This window comes from Malaclemys terrapin, chromosome 7 (assembly GCF_027887155.1).
Source record: "Malaclemys terrapin pileata isolate rMalTer1 chromosome 7, rMalTer1.hap1, whole genome shotgun sequence".
Taxonomy (NCBI): domain Eukaryota; kingdom Metazoa; phylum Chordata; order Testudines; family Emydidae; genus Malaclemys; species Malaclemys terrapin.
In genome coordinates, this window is record NC_071511.1 from 126,628,123 (window position 1) to 126,647,352 (window position 19,230).

Here is a 19,230-nt window from a genome sequence, read left to right on the forward strand (position 1 = left end):
CTGAATTCCTGTGTGGAATTTAGTTTCCAACACGAATGATAATATTCAAGGCAAAAAACACTTTATGATCGACAATACAAGGCCAATTAAAAAAGAAGAATAAAATCATCCTATGTTCATATTGAAACTATTGAACTTCTCAAATATTTGTTCCGAGCATTTTGTATTAATTAAAACTTTCATTTCAATGCCAGTTGGTTGAATCAGGTCAAGATAATAAGATGGGTGGAATAAGCTTGAGTCAGTCTGCGTTCAATGAAATTAACCTTAAAGTTCAGAGAACCAGTTCTATACCTGTTTGCATCCAAAAACAAAAGAATACATGACTTTTCCAGGCAGAAAGGCCTACTCAACTTAGCTTTGAGACGCTCCTTGCCTAACAGTGGCCAACAGCACACCAATAGAAGATGCCCCTGGAGAGGACTACAGTTTTTTTTTTAATATAGGAAGTATGAAGAGATTATGGGCTTGTCTACATGATGGGAGTAATGTGCACATGTGGGGATGTGATTTTTAAAATGCACTGATGTGTTGCACATTAGTCCATGCAGACCCTACTGATGCTCACTAAAGGTACATTAAAGTGCACTAGAGAACCTTGAGAGCACACCAGCATGATCTACGTGAACCTGTTAATTTGCAACACCCCTATAGTGCACATTACCCCACTGTATAGACAAGCCCCATGACAGCGCTACGGTGGTTTGAATGCTCTTGATTGTGTATTTACATTCCTTAACATGTTTTGGATGTCTTTAAATTTAACTCCAACTGTGAATTACCTGGATATATAATGCTTAGTTTTGAGATTATAACATCCCTGTAATATAGTTTATTTTAAATTACCAATATGTACTTTCAAACGTAACTCCACTTTACTGTAATTTTTATTTGGGAATTTTATAATAGCACCTCGGACACATGCATCTGGGTGAGATCCAAGAAACACAGCAGTACGTATCCTTGGTGTTCCTGCTGTTGCCAAAGGGCAGTTTCAGTCTGTATCTAGTCATACACCCAAATTCAGCATAGTCACACTGTTAGTTTGGAAATGGAATCAGTAGCAAAGGTGCGGTCTTCTAGAGTTATCGAGATATTGAGCTACTTGTCAAAAATTCACTAGCAAAATGGCATTTGGAACAAATGCAGATATTGCTTTCACAAGGTGTCAAACACTCTAGAATATCTTGGTTAGGTTCTGTCTCAGATGGAAAGTAGTCATGCCGAAGAAGCATGTTTCTATAAAAGCAAGCATTGTAGAAATCTTAAACCAGGCTTCAATTCCTCTTGCCAACACATAGGTTCTTGTTGGCAGCTTTCTAGAAGGTTCTAGTTTTTCTAGTGCATCTAAAGTTGTATCTTGTGATTTCTGGCCTCAGCTTTCACCTATATAATGCAATATTAAAAATCAAACCCCACTTTCATTTCAAAGTTTAATACACATTCTTCTTAGAGTGCTTGTTCATGTTGATTCCAATCAAGTGTGTGTCCACGCACACTATGGCCAGAAGATTTTTCCCTTAGCAGCATCCGTCTGGTTGGCTTGGGCGCCTCCAGGAGTCGTGCCCTCATGGTGCCTAATATATAGCCCTGCCGACCTGCCACCCCTTCAGTTCCTTCTTACCGCCAGGGACGGTGGCTGGAGCGTCCCTTGGCTCTTGCGCAGCAAGTTTCTTCATTATTCCGTGTATATAGTTAGTTGTTAGTAGTACTCCAGTTAGAGTTTAGTATAGTAGTTGGGAGGTCCCCCGGCCCCTGCACCGTGGCATGCCGCAGTCCCCGGGATTTAAGAACTGCGTGGCTTGCACCAAGCGCATGCCTAAGAGTGATCCACACTTGTCACGTCTTAGGTGTCTGGGGAGACCCATCAGAAAGATTGTTGCAAGATCTGCCGTGAGTTCCACCTGAGAACACTTAAAGAACGGGAACAGCGGCTGAAGGTGATCCTCATGGAGGCAGCCTTGCGCCCCCATTCCAACCTGGGCTCGAGAGACCCGATCCCTACGGTGGCGTCCTTGACGCGGAGTGCTGTTGGCAACTTTGGTACCAAGGAAGGACTCCTCCAGGGACACTCGGCACTGCCACAGCTCCTCATGGGGCCCATCTGATAGTAGGCACCACTCCCATTCACCAGTGCCTCAAAAGAAGGAAAAGCAGGACGACCGTTCTCCTCTGGCTAAGCCTCGAGTGCAACCCCAGGTGGACCACTCCTCGGCATCTCCTTCCGGGATCGTGTTGACTCCTGTCCAGATGAGGCAGTCGAGTCTGGGCCCACCTCGATCTCCGGCACCTAGGCAGCAGCTCCAGCTCCTGTCCACGCCAGAAGCGTACCAGGTCACCAGAGATCTCCTCCACCTGACGGCACCGTTCTCACCTGCCAGGGAGAAACCTTCCATGCCGGAGCCCTGTCCTCTGATGCACTCTAAGGGAAAGCCGGCTATGATGTCGAGGCGCTCCCCTTTGCCTTGTCCATCGGTGCCTACACGCTCCGACAGAGCCTTCCTGCTCCCCAAGCTCTCAATGTTCGAGGCACCAAGGATCGGCTCCTCAGTGGTCTTCAGTGTCTGAGACAGATTCCTATCGCTCAAGTAGGAGCGGAAACCGTAGAGCATGGTCGGGCAGAGACAGAAGGGAGCAGCAGGTGTGGCCTCCGCAGTGGCAGAACCCACCTCAGTGGCCCTTCTGGATTCCCTGGGCTTATTACCAGGGGCAGAGACATTGTAAATCGTCTCTGCCTTCCGCTGCGCATCTGCCCTGGCGCCTACAGTCCCGATGCCTTTCCCTCCGGCACCATTGTTGACTCTGGCACCATGCTCGGCTCTGACTTTAGCACCGGCCTTCATGATGGCGACATACCTGTCTCCCACGTCTGTACCGTTGTTGACCTTGATGCAGGCACCTACGGCCCAGGTGCCGGCACCTGGGCTCCTGACCCTGGTGGCTCCCGTGAGCATGCCGATGCAGCTCCCTCCTGTGAGACTGATGCCGATGCAGATGTTGGCTACGATGCCTATGGCCGCAACATCATCAGTGGCACCACCTCATCCAATGCTGCCCGGGGAGTCACGTGACCCATCTGGGGCAGACGGCAGGGAGCTTCCACCACCGGCACATGCTTCCTCCTCCTCGTCACTGGACGAAGCGTTGGCAGGGACATCCATAGCTCCTGCGTTAGAGGACAGAGTTCTACAGCAGTTGCTCTGCAGGGCTGTGCAAGGTTTGGGCATCAAGGCCAAGGAGGTGATTGAGGACACAGATCCCATGGTGGACACTGTAGCACCCTCGGGGCCTTCACGGGTAGTGTTACCCCTCATAAAGACGGTGGTGGACACCACCAAGACTCTGGCAGACACCAGCATCCCTGCCACCCACTGCCAAATGCGATGAGTGCCGGTATTTCGTCCCCTCCAGAGGCTTTGAGCATCTCTACTCCCAACTGCCTCCGGACTTGCTGGTCGTTGATGTGGCTAACCAGCGGGAGAGACAAGGTTTCCAAAGTCCTTCCCCAAAGAATAGCGACGCTAAACGCCTGGAGCTTGTGGTAGAAAAAAAATCTACTCCACTGGTGGTTTACAACTCCGTATTGCTAACCAGCAGGCTGTTGTGAGCAGGTATTCTTATAATGCCTGTGCTTCCATGGCTAAGTTCACAGAGCTTGTCCCTTCAGACTCTCGGTCAGAGTTCACGGCCTTGGTGGAAGAAGGGAAATTAGTCTCCTATGCTTCACTGCAGGCAGCCTTAGATGCTGCCCCAAGAGTCACGGTGACAGGGGTGGCTATGTGGCCTTGGGCCTGGTTGCAAGTCTCAGGGTTACCCTACGAAGTCCAACAATTCAGGATCTCCTATTTGAGGGGGAGAATCTGTTTTCAGAGAAGACTGACAAATGGCACCACAGCCTAAAAGATTCCCAAGCCACTCTCAGATCCTTGGGCTTGCATACCCCTGCTACACAGTGGAGACACTTCCGCTCACAACCTCCTCAAAGTTTCCATCAGCAGAACTGCCAGGACAATTCTAGGAGGGGGAACCGGAGCGGTAGGAGAAGGCAACATCCCTCCGCTAATCAAGGCCAGCCCAAACTGCTCTCTGGCTCTAAACCGGCCTTTTGAAGGTGCGGTTGAGGATGGCGCACCAGACCAGAGATGGGATTCACCACGCCTTATCTTTTCCTCCCGACTATCCCCTTTCTACCGTGCATGGTCCCATATAACTTAGGACCGTTGGGTGCTTCGCACGGTAGAGAGGGGATACTCCATTCAATTCTGTGTTCTCCCGCCCTTCCACCCCCCTTCCCCGTCCCTCTTCAGGGACCCTTCTCACGAGCAACTTCTCATTCAGGAGGTGCAGTCGCTCCTAGCACCACCGCGAGAAATTGTCTCAAACTTCTCAGCCACATGGCAGCCTGTACGTACGTGGTTCAGCACACCAGACTCAGGCTTTGGCCACTTCATTCGTGGCTTGCGTCAGTGTACAGACCTGCCAGGGACAGCTTGGACATGATAATGACCCTGCCTCGCTCCATCCTCGACTCGCTCCTGTGGTGGACGGACGCTCAGCAGGTGTGCTCAGGAGTCTCCTTCGCTGCTCCACATCCATCCCTGACGCTAGTGACGGACGCGTCTGACTTGGGATGGGGAGCTCATCTGGGGGACAACAGGACGCAGGGCCTCTGGTCACAGACATGAAGACTGAGATCTATCAATGTCAGGGAGCTCAGGGCGGTACACCTAGCGTGTCATTCCGCCCATATCTAGCAGGTCAATGTGTATCGGTCATGATGGACAATACAACCATGATGTTCTATATCAACAAACGGGGGTGCATGCTCCTCTCCCCTGTGCAAGGAAGCCCTCAGGTTATGGGACTTTTGTCTAGAGCACTCAGTCCATCTACAGGTGTCGTACCTTCCAGGGGTCCAGAACGAGCTGGCGGACTGCCTCAGCAGGTCTTTTCACAGCCACAAGTGGTCCCTTTGCCCGGACGTCAAATCTTTGCTCTTCCAAAGGTGGGGCTGTCCCCTGATCGATCTCTTCACCACATGACGCAACAGGAAGTGTCAGCAGTTCTGCTCCTTCCAGAATCACAGTCCGGGCTCCACAGTGGACACATTCCTCCTCCATTGGGGGGGGGGGGACCGCTTCTGTATGCCTTCCCACCCATAGCACTCATCCACAAGGTCCTGCTCAAGATCCGCAAAGACTGGGCTCGGGTCATTCTCATAGCACCAGCCTGGCCCCACCAGCATTAGCACACGTCTGTCCTAGACATGTCAGTCGGAGCCCCGGTTACCCTGCTGCTCTTCCCAGACCTTCTCATGCAGGATTGTAGTGGCTCCAGCACCTGAACCTGCAGTCGCTGCATCTCTCAGCCTGGAGGCTCCATGGTTGAATATGTTCGAGCTCTCCTGTTCAGAACAAGTCAGACAGGTTCTCTTAGGCAGTAGGAAACCCTCCACTAGGGCCACGTACCTGGCCAAGTGGAAGAGATTTTCAATCTGGTCAGCTCAGCGTGACTTTCCCCCAGCGCTTGCCTCGGTGCTCCAGATTTTGGATTACCTTTTCCACCTAAAGAGTACACCTGGCTGCCATCTTGGCTTTCCAACTGGGGGTACAGGGCCACTTGGTTTTTGCTAACCCCCAGGTTAGTCGCTTCCTGAAGGGCCTCGATTGTACCCGCACGTTCGCCAACCGGTTCCTGCTTAGAACATTAACTTGATCCTCCCTGGGCTCATGGGGCATCCCTTTGAGCCTCTGGCAACATGCTCCCTGCTCTCTCTCCTCTACAAGGTTGCGTTGCTGGTGGCAATAACTTCAGCCTGGAGGGTGTCTGAGCTCACGGCTCTAATGACCGAGCCGCCCTACACTGTGGTTTTTAAGGACAAGGTTCAGCTCAGGCCCCATCCCACCTTCCTCCCAAAGGTGGTATCGCAGTTCCACCTCAACCAGGACATTTTCCTCCCGGTTTTCTACCCAAGCCTCATGCGAGTAGCAGGGAGCAGAGACTCTACACTCTTGACATCCGCAGAGCGCTGGCCTTTTACATCGAAAGGGCGAAACTGTTCAGGAAGTCGGTACAGCTCTTTGTCGCATTAGCAGACAGGATGAAGGGCCAGCCTGTTTGACACAGTGCATTTCCATCATGGATTGTGGCCTGCATTACCGACTGCTACAGTCTAGCAGGAATCCCAGTGCCCCCGATAACGGCGCACACTACAAGGGTGCAAGCTTCATCAATAGCTTTCCTGGCTCAAGTCCCCACCCAGGAAATCTGCAGGGCGGCGACGTCATCGATACACACTTTCACCACACACTATGCAGTTACTAGGCAGGCCAGAGATGATGCGGCTTTTGGTAGAGCCATACTCCAGTCAGTGGACAGCTCCGACCCCACCTCCTAAATTTGTTTGGGAGTCACCTGATTGGAATTGACATGAACAAGCACTCAAAGAAGAAAAACGGTTACTCACCTTCTCGTAACTGTTGTTCTTAGAGATGTGGTGTTCATGTCCGTTCCAATACCCATCCTCCTACCCCTCTGTCGGAGTAGGCGGCAAGAAGGAACCGAAGGGGTGGCGGATCGGCAGGGCTCTATATTAGGCGCCATGAGGGCGCGACTCCAGGGGGCGCCCAGGATGACCCGATGGATGCTGATAAGGGAAAAATCTTCTGGCCATCCTGCATGCGCACACACCTGATTGGAATCGACATGACCACCACATGTCGAAGAACTGTTACGAGAAGGTGAGTAACTGTTTTTGTTTAAAACAAACCAACCCCCTTCCCCCAAGATGGAATGACCTATTTAAAGGTAAAAAGAGATTCACATGTAGTAAATAGACAGTTATAGAAAATCTCTGCTGTTTTCATTCTTTACCATCCTGTGGTTTTTGGGGTTGGTGTGAGGGAACAGCTAAGAAGAAGGTCCTAAAGTCTGGTCAGTGGAGCACTAGCTGATGCTCAGAAGAAAGCTGGTTGGTCACATGGGGCCAGCTTGTCTTGGTTTCCAGTTTCTAAGATGCATTACAATAGATAAAATGTCACTTTCCTAATACTGCTTTTCCAAGTAAACAATTGCTGCAAAGATGTTATGTCCTCATGAATGGAAGAGAAGGGTCACAAAGGAAGGGGAGGTATGTGGGCATACTATTAAAAAAATTGAGAAATCCTGATATAAAGCATCAGCAGCAAGGCAGATTAAAAAGAGAGGTAACATATAAAGTCAGACTCTCCTTCCCACCCCCATCCTCTCCAAACCCCTAGAATATTTAAGCTCAGTCAGCTAGAGCAATTGCCACTTCATGAGAAGATGAGGTAACTGTCACTTAGAAATAAAAAATATCCGAGGATTGTGTCAATCAGGTTTTGGGTCTGGAGATGGCATGAAGACTACATGGTGTCGACTAGTGGTTGAAACTCCTCTAGACAACTGTCCAGACTTAAGAATCTACCCATAATCTTCGATACTATTAGTTCCACCTTGGGGGTCAACTCTACTGTGGACTCTAGCAGAATTGATGAGTTCACACTGGATCGGAGGTGTTTTCTACCTGGACAGGAAGGCTAGCTAAGTAGGTATGGTGCTAGGACTTAGGAGACTTGGGTTTGATTCCTTGCTCTGTCACAGGCTCCCATAGTTACTTAGTTTCTCTGTGCCTTAGTTCCCCATCTGTAAGGTGTGGCTAGTATTGCTTCCGTTCCTTATGGGCTGTTGTGAAGATATGTACATTAGATTATGAGGCATTCAGATACTGTTGTAATGGGGCCATATAAGTACCTAATATGGCTAGATTCTAGAGAGTTGTACTGGGTAATTGCTTGTCCACTGCTCGGGGGGGGGACTCTGCAGGGGGTTTCTGTTGTCTATGTTAGGCTGTTGGAGACATTAGGGGTTGCAGCGCTATTAGCATATGAGAGTACCTGGCTGTCATAGAATCATAGACGTGTTAGACTGGAAGGGATCTCAATAGGTCACTTAGTCCAGAGGTTTTTTCTTTCTTAGGCCCCCTTAATGTGCTATAAAAACTATGCTCCACCTGTTCCACAACAACTGTTTTGTGATATAAAAGCCAGCGCCAGTGTTAGGAGATAGCAACCAGGGCAGTTGGCACGGACCACACGCCACAGGAGACCCCGCAAAGTTAAGCTGCTCAGGCCTTGGCTTCAGGCCCGGGTGGCAGGGCTCAGGGCTTCAGCCCTGTGTGGCAAAGCTTTGTCTTTCTGCCCTGAGCCCTAGTTAGTCTAATGCAAGCCCTGCTTGACAGATCCCCTATAACCTGCTCGTGGCCCCCCACACCCTTGGTTGAGAACTGCTGATCTAGTCCAGTCCTCTGCACTCAAGGCAGGACTTAGTAATAACTAGACCATCCCTGACAAGTGTTTGTCTAACCTGTTCTTAAAAACCTTCAATGACACAACCTTCCTAGGCAATTTATTCCAGTGCTTAACTACCCTGACAGCTAGGAAGTTTTTCCTAATGTCCCAATGTCCCCAGCATTCCAAAGTTTACTAAAAAACCCACACCCCCAACATTAAACAGTCCAGTGAGCGCTTCATCCAGCTCTTTAAAAACTCTTGCATCCAAGTTATCCAAACTAGCTGATTTGAAGCTGTCTTTCTTTAGTAGCTGTTTAACATCCTCCTTAGTTACTGTTGGACTGGAAATACAGCGTAATCTGATATGAATACATCATCCTGCTTTTTCCTATACATAGAACAGAAATAATTATTGAACACTTCTGTCTTTTTCTGTGTTATTATTGACAGTTCTACCATTTGTATATAGTAATGGATTCTACACATACGTATAATACTTTATAGCTGCTATCACTTCCCCTGTAAGCCAGGTTGGTGTTATAACCAGCACAGCCTTCTTTCTTGATTGTGGCTTTCTGGGCATCTAGTAAAATGCTCTTTAGGCGTTCCCAATTAGAATTTAAAGAGAAAGATCTGAATGATTTCTCCCAACTGAATTGGCTCATAATTGCTTTCAGTTTTATTAAATTGGCCCTTTTTAAAAGCACCAATTATATATTTTACTGGTCTGGACTTTATTCTGTTTGCACATCATACATATGTGCAAGTCACAATCACTCGTACCTAAGCTGCCATTAATTTTTAGTTCTGTGATCAATTCTTCATCTGTCAAGATGAAGTGTAATATAAAATTCCCCCATCTTGGATGCAACACTTTTTGGAATTAGGAAATTGTTATCTAATGGAATCATGTGGGTGAGCGTGAACGGGTTGTAAAAGGAGGTGAAGTGCTGATACTGTGGGGTTGGCAGAGTAAAGGTATGTATGTTAATGGGGTCTAGTGGGCCATTGCCGAGGGTGGGCAGAGTTAAGGTTCATGGCCAACATTAACTGCTTTTTGCGATTTTCAGATGGAGTTTTGCTCAACTCCAACTCCAACGGGATGGCATACCACCACACAACCTTAACTCTGCATGAACGTATTTTTTTGGTCATTGAATTATCTGATCTCTCCTTCCCCAACTCTACCCACATGTTACAGTGTTTTAAATTTCAACCAGACCATTGAGTAGGCCCCTACATTAACCCAATATAAATAAAATATACTACTTTAATAAAAAACCACAGAAAGTTTTAAAAATCAACTAAAACACACTTTTCGGGTTCTACCCAAAGTGCTTGTTTTTGTGCTCCCTTTAGTGGCACTTCAGCGGTTGGCCCAATACAATAATGATGGACTCTTCCCAAATGCCTGAGAAGAAGGTTTAGGGTACCTGTAAATAAATTGTGGGTGCATTCCTATCATTTGGGTCCTTTGTAAGGTTTCATTTTTAACAAAGGTGTTATGGTAATTCAAACTGGAACAAAGTTACTTTCTTAGATCAGTTTGTTGTGTTACTGTTTCTTTTAAAATGCCTAAGCTGTTACAGGCAAAAACTTGCTCTGCTAAGCAGCAAGATGTTTCTTGTTTACCTATGTTAAGCAGTGAAGTGAGACCCAAACCTTGTAATTATCATAATTTTGTACCATGGATAAGACTAAGGAAAGTAGCAGTTTTAAGAAGGCTGGTTATCTTGGTTGTTTGACTTTGTAAGGGTGCACGAGACTCACCGCTGCAGTGCCTCCTGATGGTCGTCCAGGGAATTAGCTTTCCATCCTCTGGAGCACCATCTGTCGGCTGGTGTCTCACCTTCCGCTGGCCCCCGTGTCCCTCCCTGACCCCGGTGCCCCTTTCTCTTGGGGGCTGCCCCCTGGCAGTACCCCTACAGTTTCTGGGTCTCCCCACCCAGAGGAACCCCCACCCACTATCCCCACCTTGCCTCAGTATAAGGCTATGCCAGTCACCATCTAGCCCTCTTTCACTGGGGCAGACTGCAGTGTACAAGCCACTCATCACAGGCAAGGGGGGTTTGGACCTGCTGCCTCCACCTACCCTTGGGCTGCCCCCTGCAACCACAGTACCTGTTTGGCCTTGCACAAGGCCGGCAGCCTGGGGAGTTGCCAGGCAAGAGCTCCCCAGCTCCTCTCGCCTTTGCCCAGCCCTGCTCCACCTCAGGTACCCTGGTATGCTCCCCAGCAGTCAGACCCATCTCCTTCTACAGCTAGACATGATTCTCTCTCTCTCTGTGCCACTGCCTCCCAGCCCTTTTATAAGGGCCAGCTGAGGTCTGTTTGGGGCGTGGCCGCAGCTGTGCCTGCTTCCCCAATCAGCCTGGGAGCTACTTGCCCCCCAGCCACGGCCTTCTCCTGGGCTGTTTTAAACCCCTTAGGGCAGAAGTGGGTGACCACCTTGCTACAGACTTGCATTGTTACTTCTGTTGTAACTGTATACATAGTGTTCTACACATTAATTAAATGTGATGTCCTTGATCCAATGCCTAATGTTTGCCTTAAAATAATCACAGGCTTCAATCCTGCAGCCTGCATGAGTGAATCCCTGTGCCCATTTATTGACTTTAGTGGAAGTCCTTGTGATTTGTAAGGGTGTGAGAAAGATCATAGGGCTGAAGTCTGAGTGATTTTGTCTGCACCTGGGTTAGTGACAAACCTTTGGGAAGTAGGAGTAGGAGAGGACAAAGGGCCACAGCCAAAACAGTATGCAGTTTCTGAGTTTGGTGATGCTTTCCCCCTTTTACGGGCCCCAATAATATTTTTTTCATCATTAATATTTTAAGCAGCCTTATTATTGGTTAAGCACTGTAAATGTTGTTAGCTATTGGGTCTAAAAGAAGACCTGAGGTGCTTACACCCTAATTAGATCTTTTGCAAAGCTTGAAGTATTGAGCCACTATTTTGCTGAATATGGGCTAGGAAAACTGTTTGTAGCATCATGGCTCCATAATACCTCTTTGCCAGCTCATATGTTTGGGGTGGGGGGAAAGACAAAGTGTCCATTCTCTTTTTACAGTTGCCTAGATAAAAGGGCAAAGGCACTCTGGTACTATGTGAACATGGTATGAAAACCTGGATAATCAACCTGCTTTATTGAGCTTGCTACTGTTAGCGGGTAAATGGCACATCCAGATTGTGAAGCCAGCACTTCATGAAGATGAACATAATTATGGAGAAGAGAATTCACACTCTTTTCCAAGGCTGGGTTAATGGGGCAGCAGCTTGTTGGTGTACATTGGGCAGGGTCTCAGAGATGACCTGCAAAAGTTTTTGTTTCTTTATGATGGACAAAGAAGGCCTGATATGCATGCATGTGGGGTTTTTTTAACCTTACAAACAAATATCAGGAAGGTCAATCTGAAGTCTCCTCTCCCCAGGTTTTGCTAGGGACTTCTTGGTGGATGTGTTGTGAACTCTCGCACCTAAAGTATCATTTTTAGGTATTGAAGGGAATGGGTGTTAACAATATTTAAAACTATTTAATAGTCTGAATATAGAAATGCATTCCCCTGTCAGTTGTTGCGGTTTTGAGGTTTTTGACTGCTTTACTAATTCTCCAGACACCTTAGAGCCTTCTAGAGTGAACAAGGTCTAACTTCTAATGTGCAAGCAAAAAAAATCTCCCCTAACCCCCCTCTCCCCCAGCACTTCTTTGAGTATTATTAATACATCGTAAAGAATAAAAAGACAAATTCTCTTTGTTTTTCCCTATCTTCCCTCTGCAGGTCATTTTTAACAATAGACAAAGCTTTAAACAGTATAGAAGCTTAGATTCTGTGGAACAGGGTGGGAAATGTTAAAAACTGCAGAACCCTCCAAAATCATGGGATCTTCATTCCCCTCCCTCTCCTCTCATTGTCTGTGACTTCTGTGATTTTTCCACTGGCCCTGCTCTTTAGCTGCTGTGAACTATCAAATACTGAGATAGATGATGAAAGTATACACACAAGGAATTTAGCAAAGGCAGCCATGTTAATTTTTATTCCATTTGAAATGCAGGGAAAAAATCATCTTCCAAATGGAAAAGGACAAAATCGGTGGGAAAAGAAATGTTCTTTTCAAGCTTCTAAGAGCAGTGACAATGGAGAGAAAAAATACTATAAAAAGTAGGCAGTTCCTTTTTCAAAATTTTGTTTTTAGTGTATTATGCATGATTCATTCTGCACAGATGCTTTTTTGAAGTCCTAAGTGATTGAACATAACATGGCAAGTCTGATTCCACCTTCGCTATGTTGTACTCTACATTTTTTCTTTTTTTTTTTTTGGTTGGGCTACATGGCTGTTCTGCCAGGTCCTTAGTATAATTTTTGAATACATTCATTCTTCCCTTATTTGCCATTTTTAATGTCAAGCATTGCACATAAGATGTTCTGCCGTTGCTATGCAACTGCTAAATCCAATATTTAATATTAATAAAAACTGAGTGGCATTAACATCAGTAAGAACAGTGGGCTAGCGAACTACGATTGTACGATATCCAGGCTGTAAAACTCGGCAGTGATTTCAATATGCTGTTGCATGCATGACAAACTGGGGCATGAGTCATCATCAGTTACTATTTTAAGAATGGTGAGTTTGAGTTAAATCTCTGCGCTCTATTGATTTTTTAACAACAAAAAAGTTAAAAGATGTGAGGTCGATTGGCCATATTACTTTAGGGTTTATTTCAGAAGTGAATTGTTATGGGTCATTGTCCCATCAATAATAGTAAAGGGGTCGAAATTTGGAACATAAGGGTCAATACCCTGATTCTTCCATTTTTCTTCTCTTAAGTCAGGTGGGTTGACCCTTCCCCATTGTTCCTGCCACTTCCTGAAGCCTGAATTGGCTTTTTTGGAGGCAGTGCGGCTTGTCTGCCTGACAAAGTGCTGTTTGATGGGATCTTTTTTCTTTATCTCCTCTGCCCCTTTTTTTTTAATAATCCTTCCTCTGATGGTCTCTCATCTCTTCCCTCTTCCTCTTCACGGTTGCCATTTTTTCACTTTGGCTCTCCTCCCCAGCTCTTCTAGCATTAAATATTAGCATCAGTCTCCGTGTTCATGCTAGATGTACTACCGCCATTGAGATCACGCCTTGGCAGTGCTTTTAGCATCTAAATGGCATTAAATGCTAGAAGTGCTTCGAGGGTCTTAGATCTGATGTCTAATGTTCTTAATGCTTCTAGTGTTGCACAAGAACTGTAGGTAGCATCAAATGCGGGAGTAGTGCTGTTTGTGGTCTCCACTGAGACACTGATCATGCTGTCCAAAGGATAAGACGTGGCATCAGGTCAGGATTCTGTACGCACAGGGAACAGGGCTGCCTTCTGAAATAACTCTGCTATTTTCCAATATTAAGCTTGGTTTCTTTAAAGGGATACCATCAGCTTGGATTCTAGCCAGTTTAAAAACAAAACTGAAAGTAGTTTCAGGCCTGAAACCCCCTGCCAGTTTCTGTGGTTTTACAATCACATTTTCTCCTCTGTAGCAAAAATGATTTTCTCTCTTCTATTGCTGTGTTGGAAAGACCCACACAAACAGGAGAAACTGATGAACTGCCTGTACACAAAGTGCTATCAAATGCACAGAGTAACCATACTTAGATAAATATTTTTTCTTTGATTTTTTTTTTTCTGTTATAATCTCAGGTGTCACTTCTGGCAGCAGTAGGCAAAACATTTTCATCCAGAAATAGGATTGAGTTGATAGTGTCTCTTTTTAAGACTGTTTTTGCCCTTTCAGTATTCACTCACTTTTCACTTGTCTTCTGGTCAATATTGGGTAGTTAATGCCTCTGAAGACTTTGCTGCTAGATAGGATTTAGATTAATATTGACTTTGCATAGTGGCACTAATTTCGGAGGGAGGGTTAATCTTTTTTTGAGGGAGCTAAAATTGATTAGCACTTAAGGGAGGGGCAGAACATTGCATGAGGGTAAATTGGACTATATATAAGATGTAGGCCTCTGACATTGAATATATAATTATTTGAATTTGTTTCTTATGTGGTATAGGATTGCTGAAATTCTCTTCCTTTTAGGATTCCTCCTCCCCAAGAAATTATGAGATGGAAGTTTGAAAATTGACTCTAGCCTATGTTGAAATTCAGAATGTTGAGATTTAGAACAAGGCACAGAATCATTTGTGATGAAGCAGCTAAAGGGCTTTTCACTGGGAAAATATACATCCTTTGAAATTGAATTTTGATGCTTAAGGAATGAATATTTTGGGAAAGTGCCTTGAATTGAGAGGTACATTGTAGAAACTAAAACTTCACATTATCTTTCCAAAATCATTTCCATTATATCTAACATGGTTCTATATTATAATCCAATTATCTGTAAAAGTACCGTAATGAAACTGGACTCTAGGTTCTGTTATGATTTTTTTAGTAGTTCAGTCATTTCAATTGACCTATAGATCTTGGGAGTACTAGGAGAAAACACATTCACATCTGTTCTTGGAATAGAACTGCTATTGTAAATATTCTGGTAGTGACGTACTTAATCTAGAAAGCTAACCATTCTTTTCTTTGTTTTTAGGGTTTGAAAGTATTCTAGAAGGGCTGTTTGGACCTGGATTATTAAAAGATCTCAGTTTGTTTAAAGGTATTCAGTCTTTATTTTTGTGTCTTGTTCTGCATTTCTAACCACAGAAGCAATTTCAGCTCTGCCTCTAGAAAATGTGTGTTACCGTGGTGATTTGTGCTTTTTTTCCCTCCCCCCAGGCAGTGCTCACAGTTAGTTTCATATTGGCTAAAATTACTAATGAATGTGCGTTCATCTTTATGTAGCTGGCAGTGTATTTGGCGTTGCTTAGAAAAAAACAGGTTCATTGTGCGTAGATCAACTGTATATAGTTTTGTAATATTCTGGGATTTAAAACATGTCAGAAACCAAATCTGCATCTGCATCTGCAGAATCTAGGGAAGAATGTTGTGAAACAGGTATTTATTGGTTTGTCTTTTGGCACCAGTAAGTTGTGGTTTATGAATGTGAAGTAATTTGCTATTCCTCTGATTTACAGACTGTGAGCCCGAAGGTGTTTCTGATTGGTCTTTTGATGAAAATTGTCTTTTCTGCTGCTTGAGAAGAGAAAAAGTGAAGGTAACAATGCAGATCTGTAAAGCTAGTAGGTTGTGCTTTTTTTCCACTTGTCCCAGTTATATAGAAATATAATTTCTGTCGTTCCCCTAACACTCCCCTTTCCCTCTTAAATTTTTTCTCCATTGGTAAACCTAATACAAGTTAATGGGCAAAGATTTCTCTCTTCTGTGTAACTTCTCTCTGTGAGTGGTGTATGTTGTGTGGTTTTTTGTTTTAAAGGACTGTTAGGAACGAAAGTATGGATCACATGCTCCGTTGTAAGCACTGCGGCTTGCACATCTACACTGTAGTCAGTGACTGCCCTCCTCTTTGGCATGCAGATGCAGAGCCCCAGCATGCAGTCTTGTTCCATATCCTGGGACCTGTTTTTCTCTGAATAAAAAGGCTCATCTACATAGTAGAGTTTTTTGCCACATTTGTAACCAAGTCACAGCCTGGATGTGGAGGAACACAGTTCTGTCCACACACAAGTTTTGTAACCAGACTGTAGCCATGCTTGCAACAAGTGCTAGCACATGGTCACTGCTCAGTCCATGTGCAGAAATGTGGTTCTGTAATGTAGGCAGGAAGGCTTAACTGTTTCAGTGAAATCTGGCTAGCTGGTCCTCTCGGCTCCGACTTCTTTCTGCAGGAAGTGATCACCTAAAGTAATATACTATGTGGTCTATTAGCAGGTTCTCCCAGCACACTTTTAAAAAAAAAAAAAAAAAAAAAAAAAGCCTTCTTTGCAACAGCTCAAGGCAGTGCGGTTTGTGCAAATAGGAAGTGCCTTACTGTTGTATGTTGCTGGCTCCTAGCTGCTGTTAGCCACAGTGCTCATGACATTGCCACCTTCCACTTATTTTTATATTAAGATTTTTATTAAGGCTCTTGGGGGCGGGGGAAGGGGGAGGAAACAGATGCAGAACTGTTTTGAGAGGGGTATCTTGTCTTCCTTTAAGAGAGCCCCCTGACCAACACAGTGAGTTCTGAATATGATCTGCTTTGTTAGAGTAATGCTGTACTGTTGGGGTAGCTGCTATCATAAGAACAGTATCTGGCCATACTGGGTCAGATCAATGGTCCATCTAGCTTCAGAGGGAGTGAACTGAACAGGGCAATTATTGAGTGATCCATCCTCTGTCATCCAGTCCCGGCTTCTAGCAGTTAAAGGTTTTGGGATACCCTGAGCATTGGATTGCGTCCCTGTCCGTTTTGGCTTATAGTCATTGATGGACCTATCTTCCATTAATTTATCTAATTCTTTTTTGAACCCTGTTATTTCTTTTGGCCTTCACAACATCCCCTGTCAATGAGTTCCACAGGTTAACTGTGTGTTGTGTGACAAAGTACTTCCTTATGTTTATTTCAAACCTGCTGCCTATTAATTTCATTGGTTGACCCCTAGTTTTGGTGTTATGTCAAGGGGTAAATAACACTTCCCTATTCATTTTCTCCACACCAGTCAAGATTTTATAGACCTCTATTGCCCTTCAGTCATCTCTTTTCCAAGCTGAACAGTCCCAATCTTTTTAATCTGACCTCAGGTGGAAGCTGTTCCATACTCCTCCTCATTTTTGTTGTCCTTCTCTGTACCTTTTCCAATTCTAATATATCTTTTTTTAAGAACATAAGAACGGCCAGACTGGGTCAGACGAAAGGTCCTGGGTCAGACGAAAGGTCCATCTAGCCCACTATCCTGTCTTCTGACTGTGGCCAATGCCAAGGGCCCCAGAGGGAATGAACAGAACAGGAAATCATCAAGTGATCCATCCCTTGTCGCTCACTCCCAGCTTCTGGCAAACAGAGGCTGGGACACCATCCCTGCCCAGCCTGGCTCATAGCCTTTGATGGACCTCTCCTGCATGAACTTATCCAGTTCTTTTTTTGAGATGGGGTGACCAGAACTGTACTCAGAATTCAAGCTGTGAGTGTACTATAGATTTCTGTGGTGGCATTATATTTTCTGTTTTATTATCTATCCCTTTGCTACTGGTTACTAACATTCTGTTAGCTTTTTTGACTGTTGCTGCATGTTAGTCGATGTTTTTAGAAAACTATCCACAATGACTCCCAGACCTCTTTCTTGAGTAGTTACAGCTAATTTAGACCCCATCATTTTGGTATTTATAGTTGGGATAATGTTTTCCAATTTGCATTACTTTGTATTTATCAACATTGACTTTCATCTCCCATTTTCTTGCCCAGTCACCTGGTTTTGTGAGATTCCTTTGTAACTCTTCACAGTCTGCTTTGGACTTAACTATCTTGAGTAATTTTGTATCATCCACAAATTTTGCCCTCTCACTGTTTATCCCTTTTTCCAGATCATTGAACAGAAACTGGCTTCAGTATAGATTTTGGGGGACCTTGCTATTTACTTCTCTCCACTGTGAAAACAGACCATTTATTCCTACCCTTTGTTTCCTGTCTTTTAACCAGTCACTGATTCGTGAGAGGACCATCCCACTTGTCCCATGACTCCTTACTTTGCTTAAGAGCCCTTGGTGAAGGATCTTGTCAAAGGCTTTCTGAAAGTCCAAGTACACTATATCCACTGGATCCCCCTTGTCCACATGCTTGTTGATTTCCCTCCTCCCCTCCCCCAAGAATTCTAATACATTATGAGGCCTGATTTCCCTTTACAAAAGCTGTATTGACTCTTCCCCAACAAATCATGTTAATCTATGTGTCTGATAATTCTGTTTTTTGATGTAGTTTCAACCAGTTTTCCTGGTACTGATGTTAGACTTACCACCTGTAATTGCCAGGATTGCCGCTGGAGCCTTTTTATAAAATCGGTGTCACATTGGCTATCCTCCAGTCATCTGGCACAGAGGCTGATTTAAGCAATAGGTTACAAATCCCATTTAGAAATTCTATAATTTCATGTTTGAGTTGCTTTAGTACTCTTGGCTGCATCCCATCTGCTCCTGGTGACTTAGTACTGTTTCATTTATCAATTTGTTCCAAAAACACACGAAATGCAAACTCTGTGAATCAAATTCATCCTTGGTGTAGCTCCATTGAAGCCAATGGATTTAAATCAGGCATGAGCTTGGCTATATTTTCAGGAACTGATACAAGGCTGGGAGGCCCCATCTGTGGAAGTGGAATCAGATGGCGGATAGGCAGATTTGAGAAGGATTTGGGTGAATCTGAATTGCCTATTTAGACAAACAGTCCCACAGAAAATAAAGATACTGAGCAGTCTGGTATTGCTAGGTACAGGGCAAAAACCTAGGACAAGAGCATCTGCAGTTTGGTCCATTTTGTACAAATTAGGTATGGTCCTCTTGTTCCTGTCCCATAGCTAATACAGCCCTTAGCCGAAAGCTTGGCTGTCCCTGCTGTATTGTGAATATAGCATGCTAGCTTTGTCTTTCTAGTATCCACACATGGTTCCAATTGTGCACAGGACTTGACTGTCATGTACATTGAGTGAGATAAACCTTAAAGTATAGAAGTTAATATGCAGCAAATGTTAATTCTTTAGGGTCATTTTACTCTGTGCTTAATTTGTGCGAGGGCTGAATCCTGGCACCTCCAGGCTTGGCAGTTCATAACCCCAGCATCTCTGGGCCTGGCAGTTCATAGCCCCAGTATCTCTGGGCTTGCATGTCAGTTATGAAAGTAAAAAAAAATGTTTGAGCCCTGGCACCTCTTCCATTACAAATTAAGCTCTGCACTTACTGTATCCCTTATACTGTGTGGCATTTTTAAACAAGTGAGTAGGAAAAATGCAGGACAGGCCACATTTGGACTGTTGGATGGAGTTCTGCTCTCACTGGTCAAAGGAAATTTC

General features: G+C 45.0%; 1 protein-coding gene across 7 annotated transcripts in view; it reads left to right on the forward strand.

Moving 5' to 3' along the window:
* The window catches only part of LCOR (ligand dependent nuclear receptor corepressor), a 129,176-nt gene that overhangs the window by 44,108 nt on the left and 65,838 nt on the right, over nucleotides 1-19,230 (forward strand). For 5 of the 7 annotated variants that reach the window (XR_008445758.1, XM_054035638.1, XM_054035631.1 and 2 more), the window contains exons 2-3: nucleotides 14,883-14,948; nucleotides 15,367-15,446. Coding sequence is in view for 4 of the 7 variants with exons in the window: in XM_054035638.1 (XP_053891613.1) it covers nucleotides 14,883-14,948; nucleotides 15,367-15,446 (146 nt within the window). In the remaining 3 variants the exon portion in view is untranslated. Of the gene's footprint in view, nucleotides 1-12,362; nucleotides 12,470-14,882; nucleotides 14,949-15,366; nucleotides 15,447-19,230 lie in introns of those variants that run through there. The other 2 variants (XM_054035637.1, XM_054035633.1) reach the window with 2 other exon arrangements.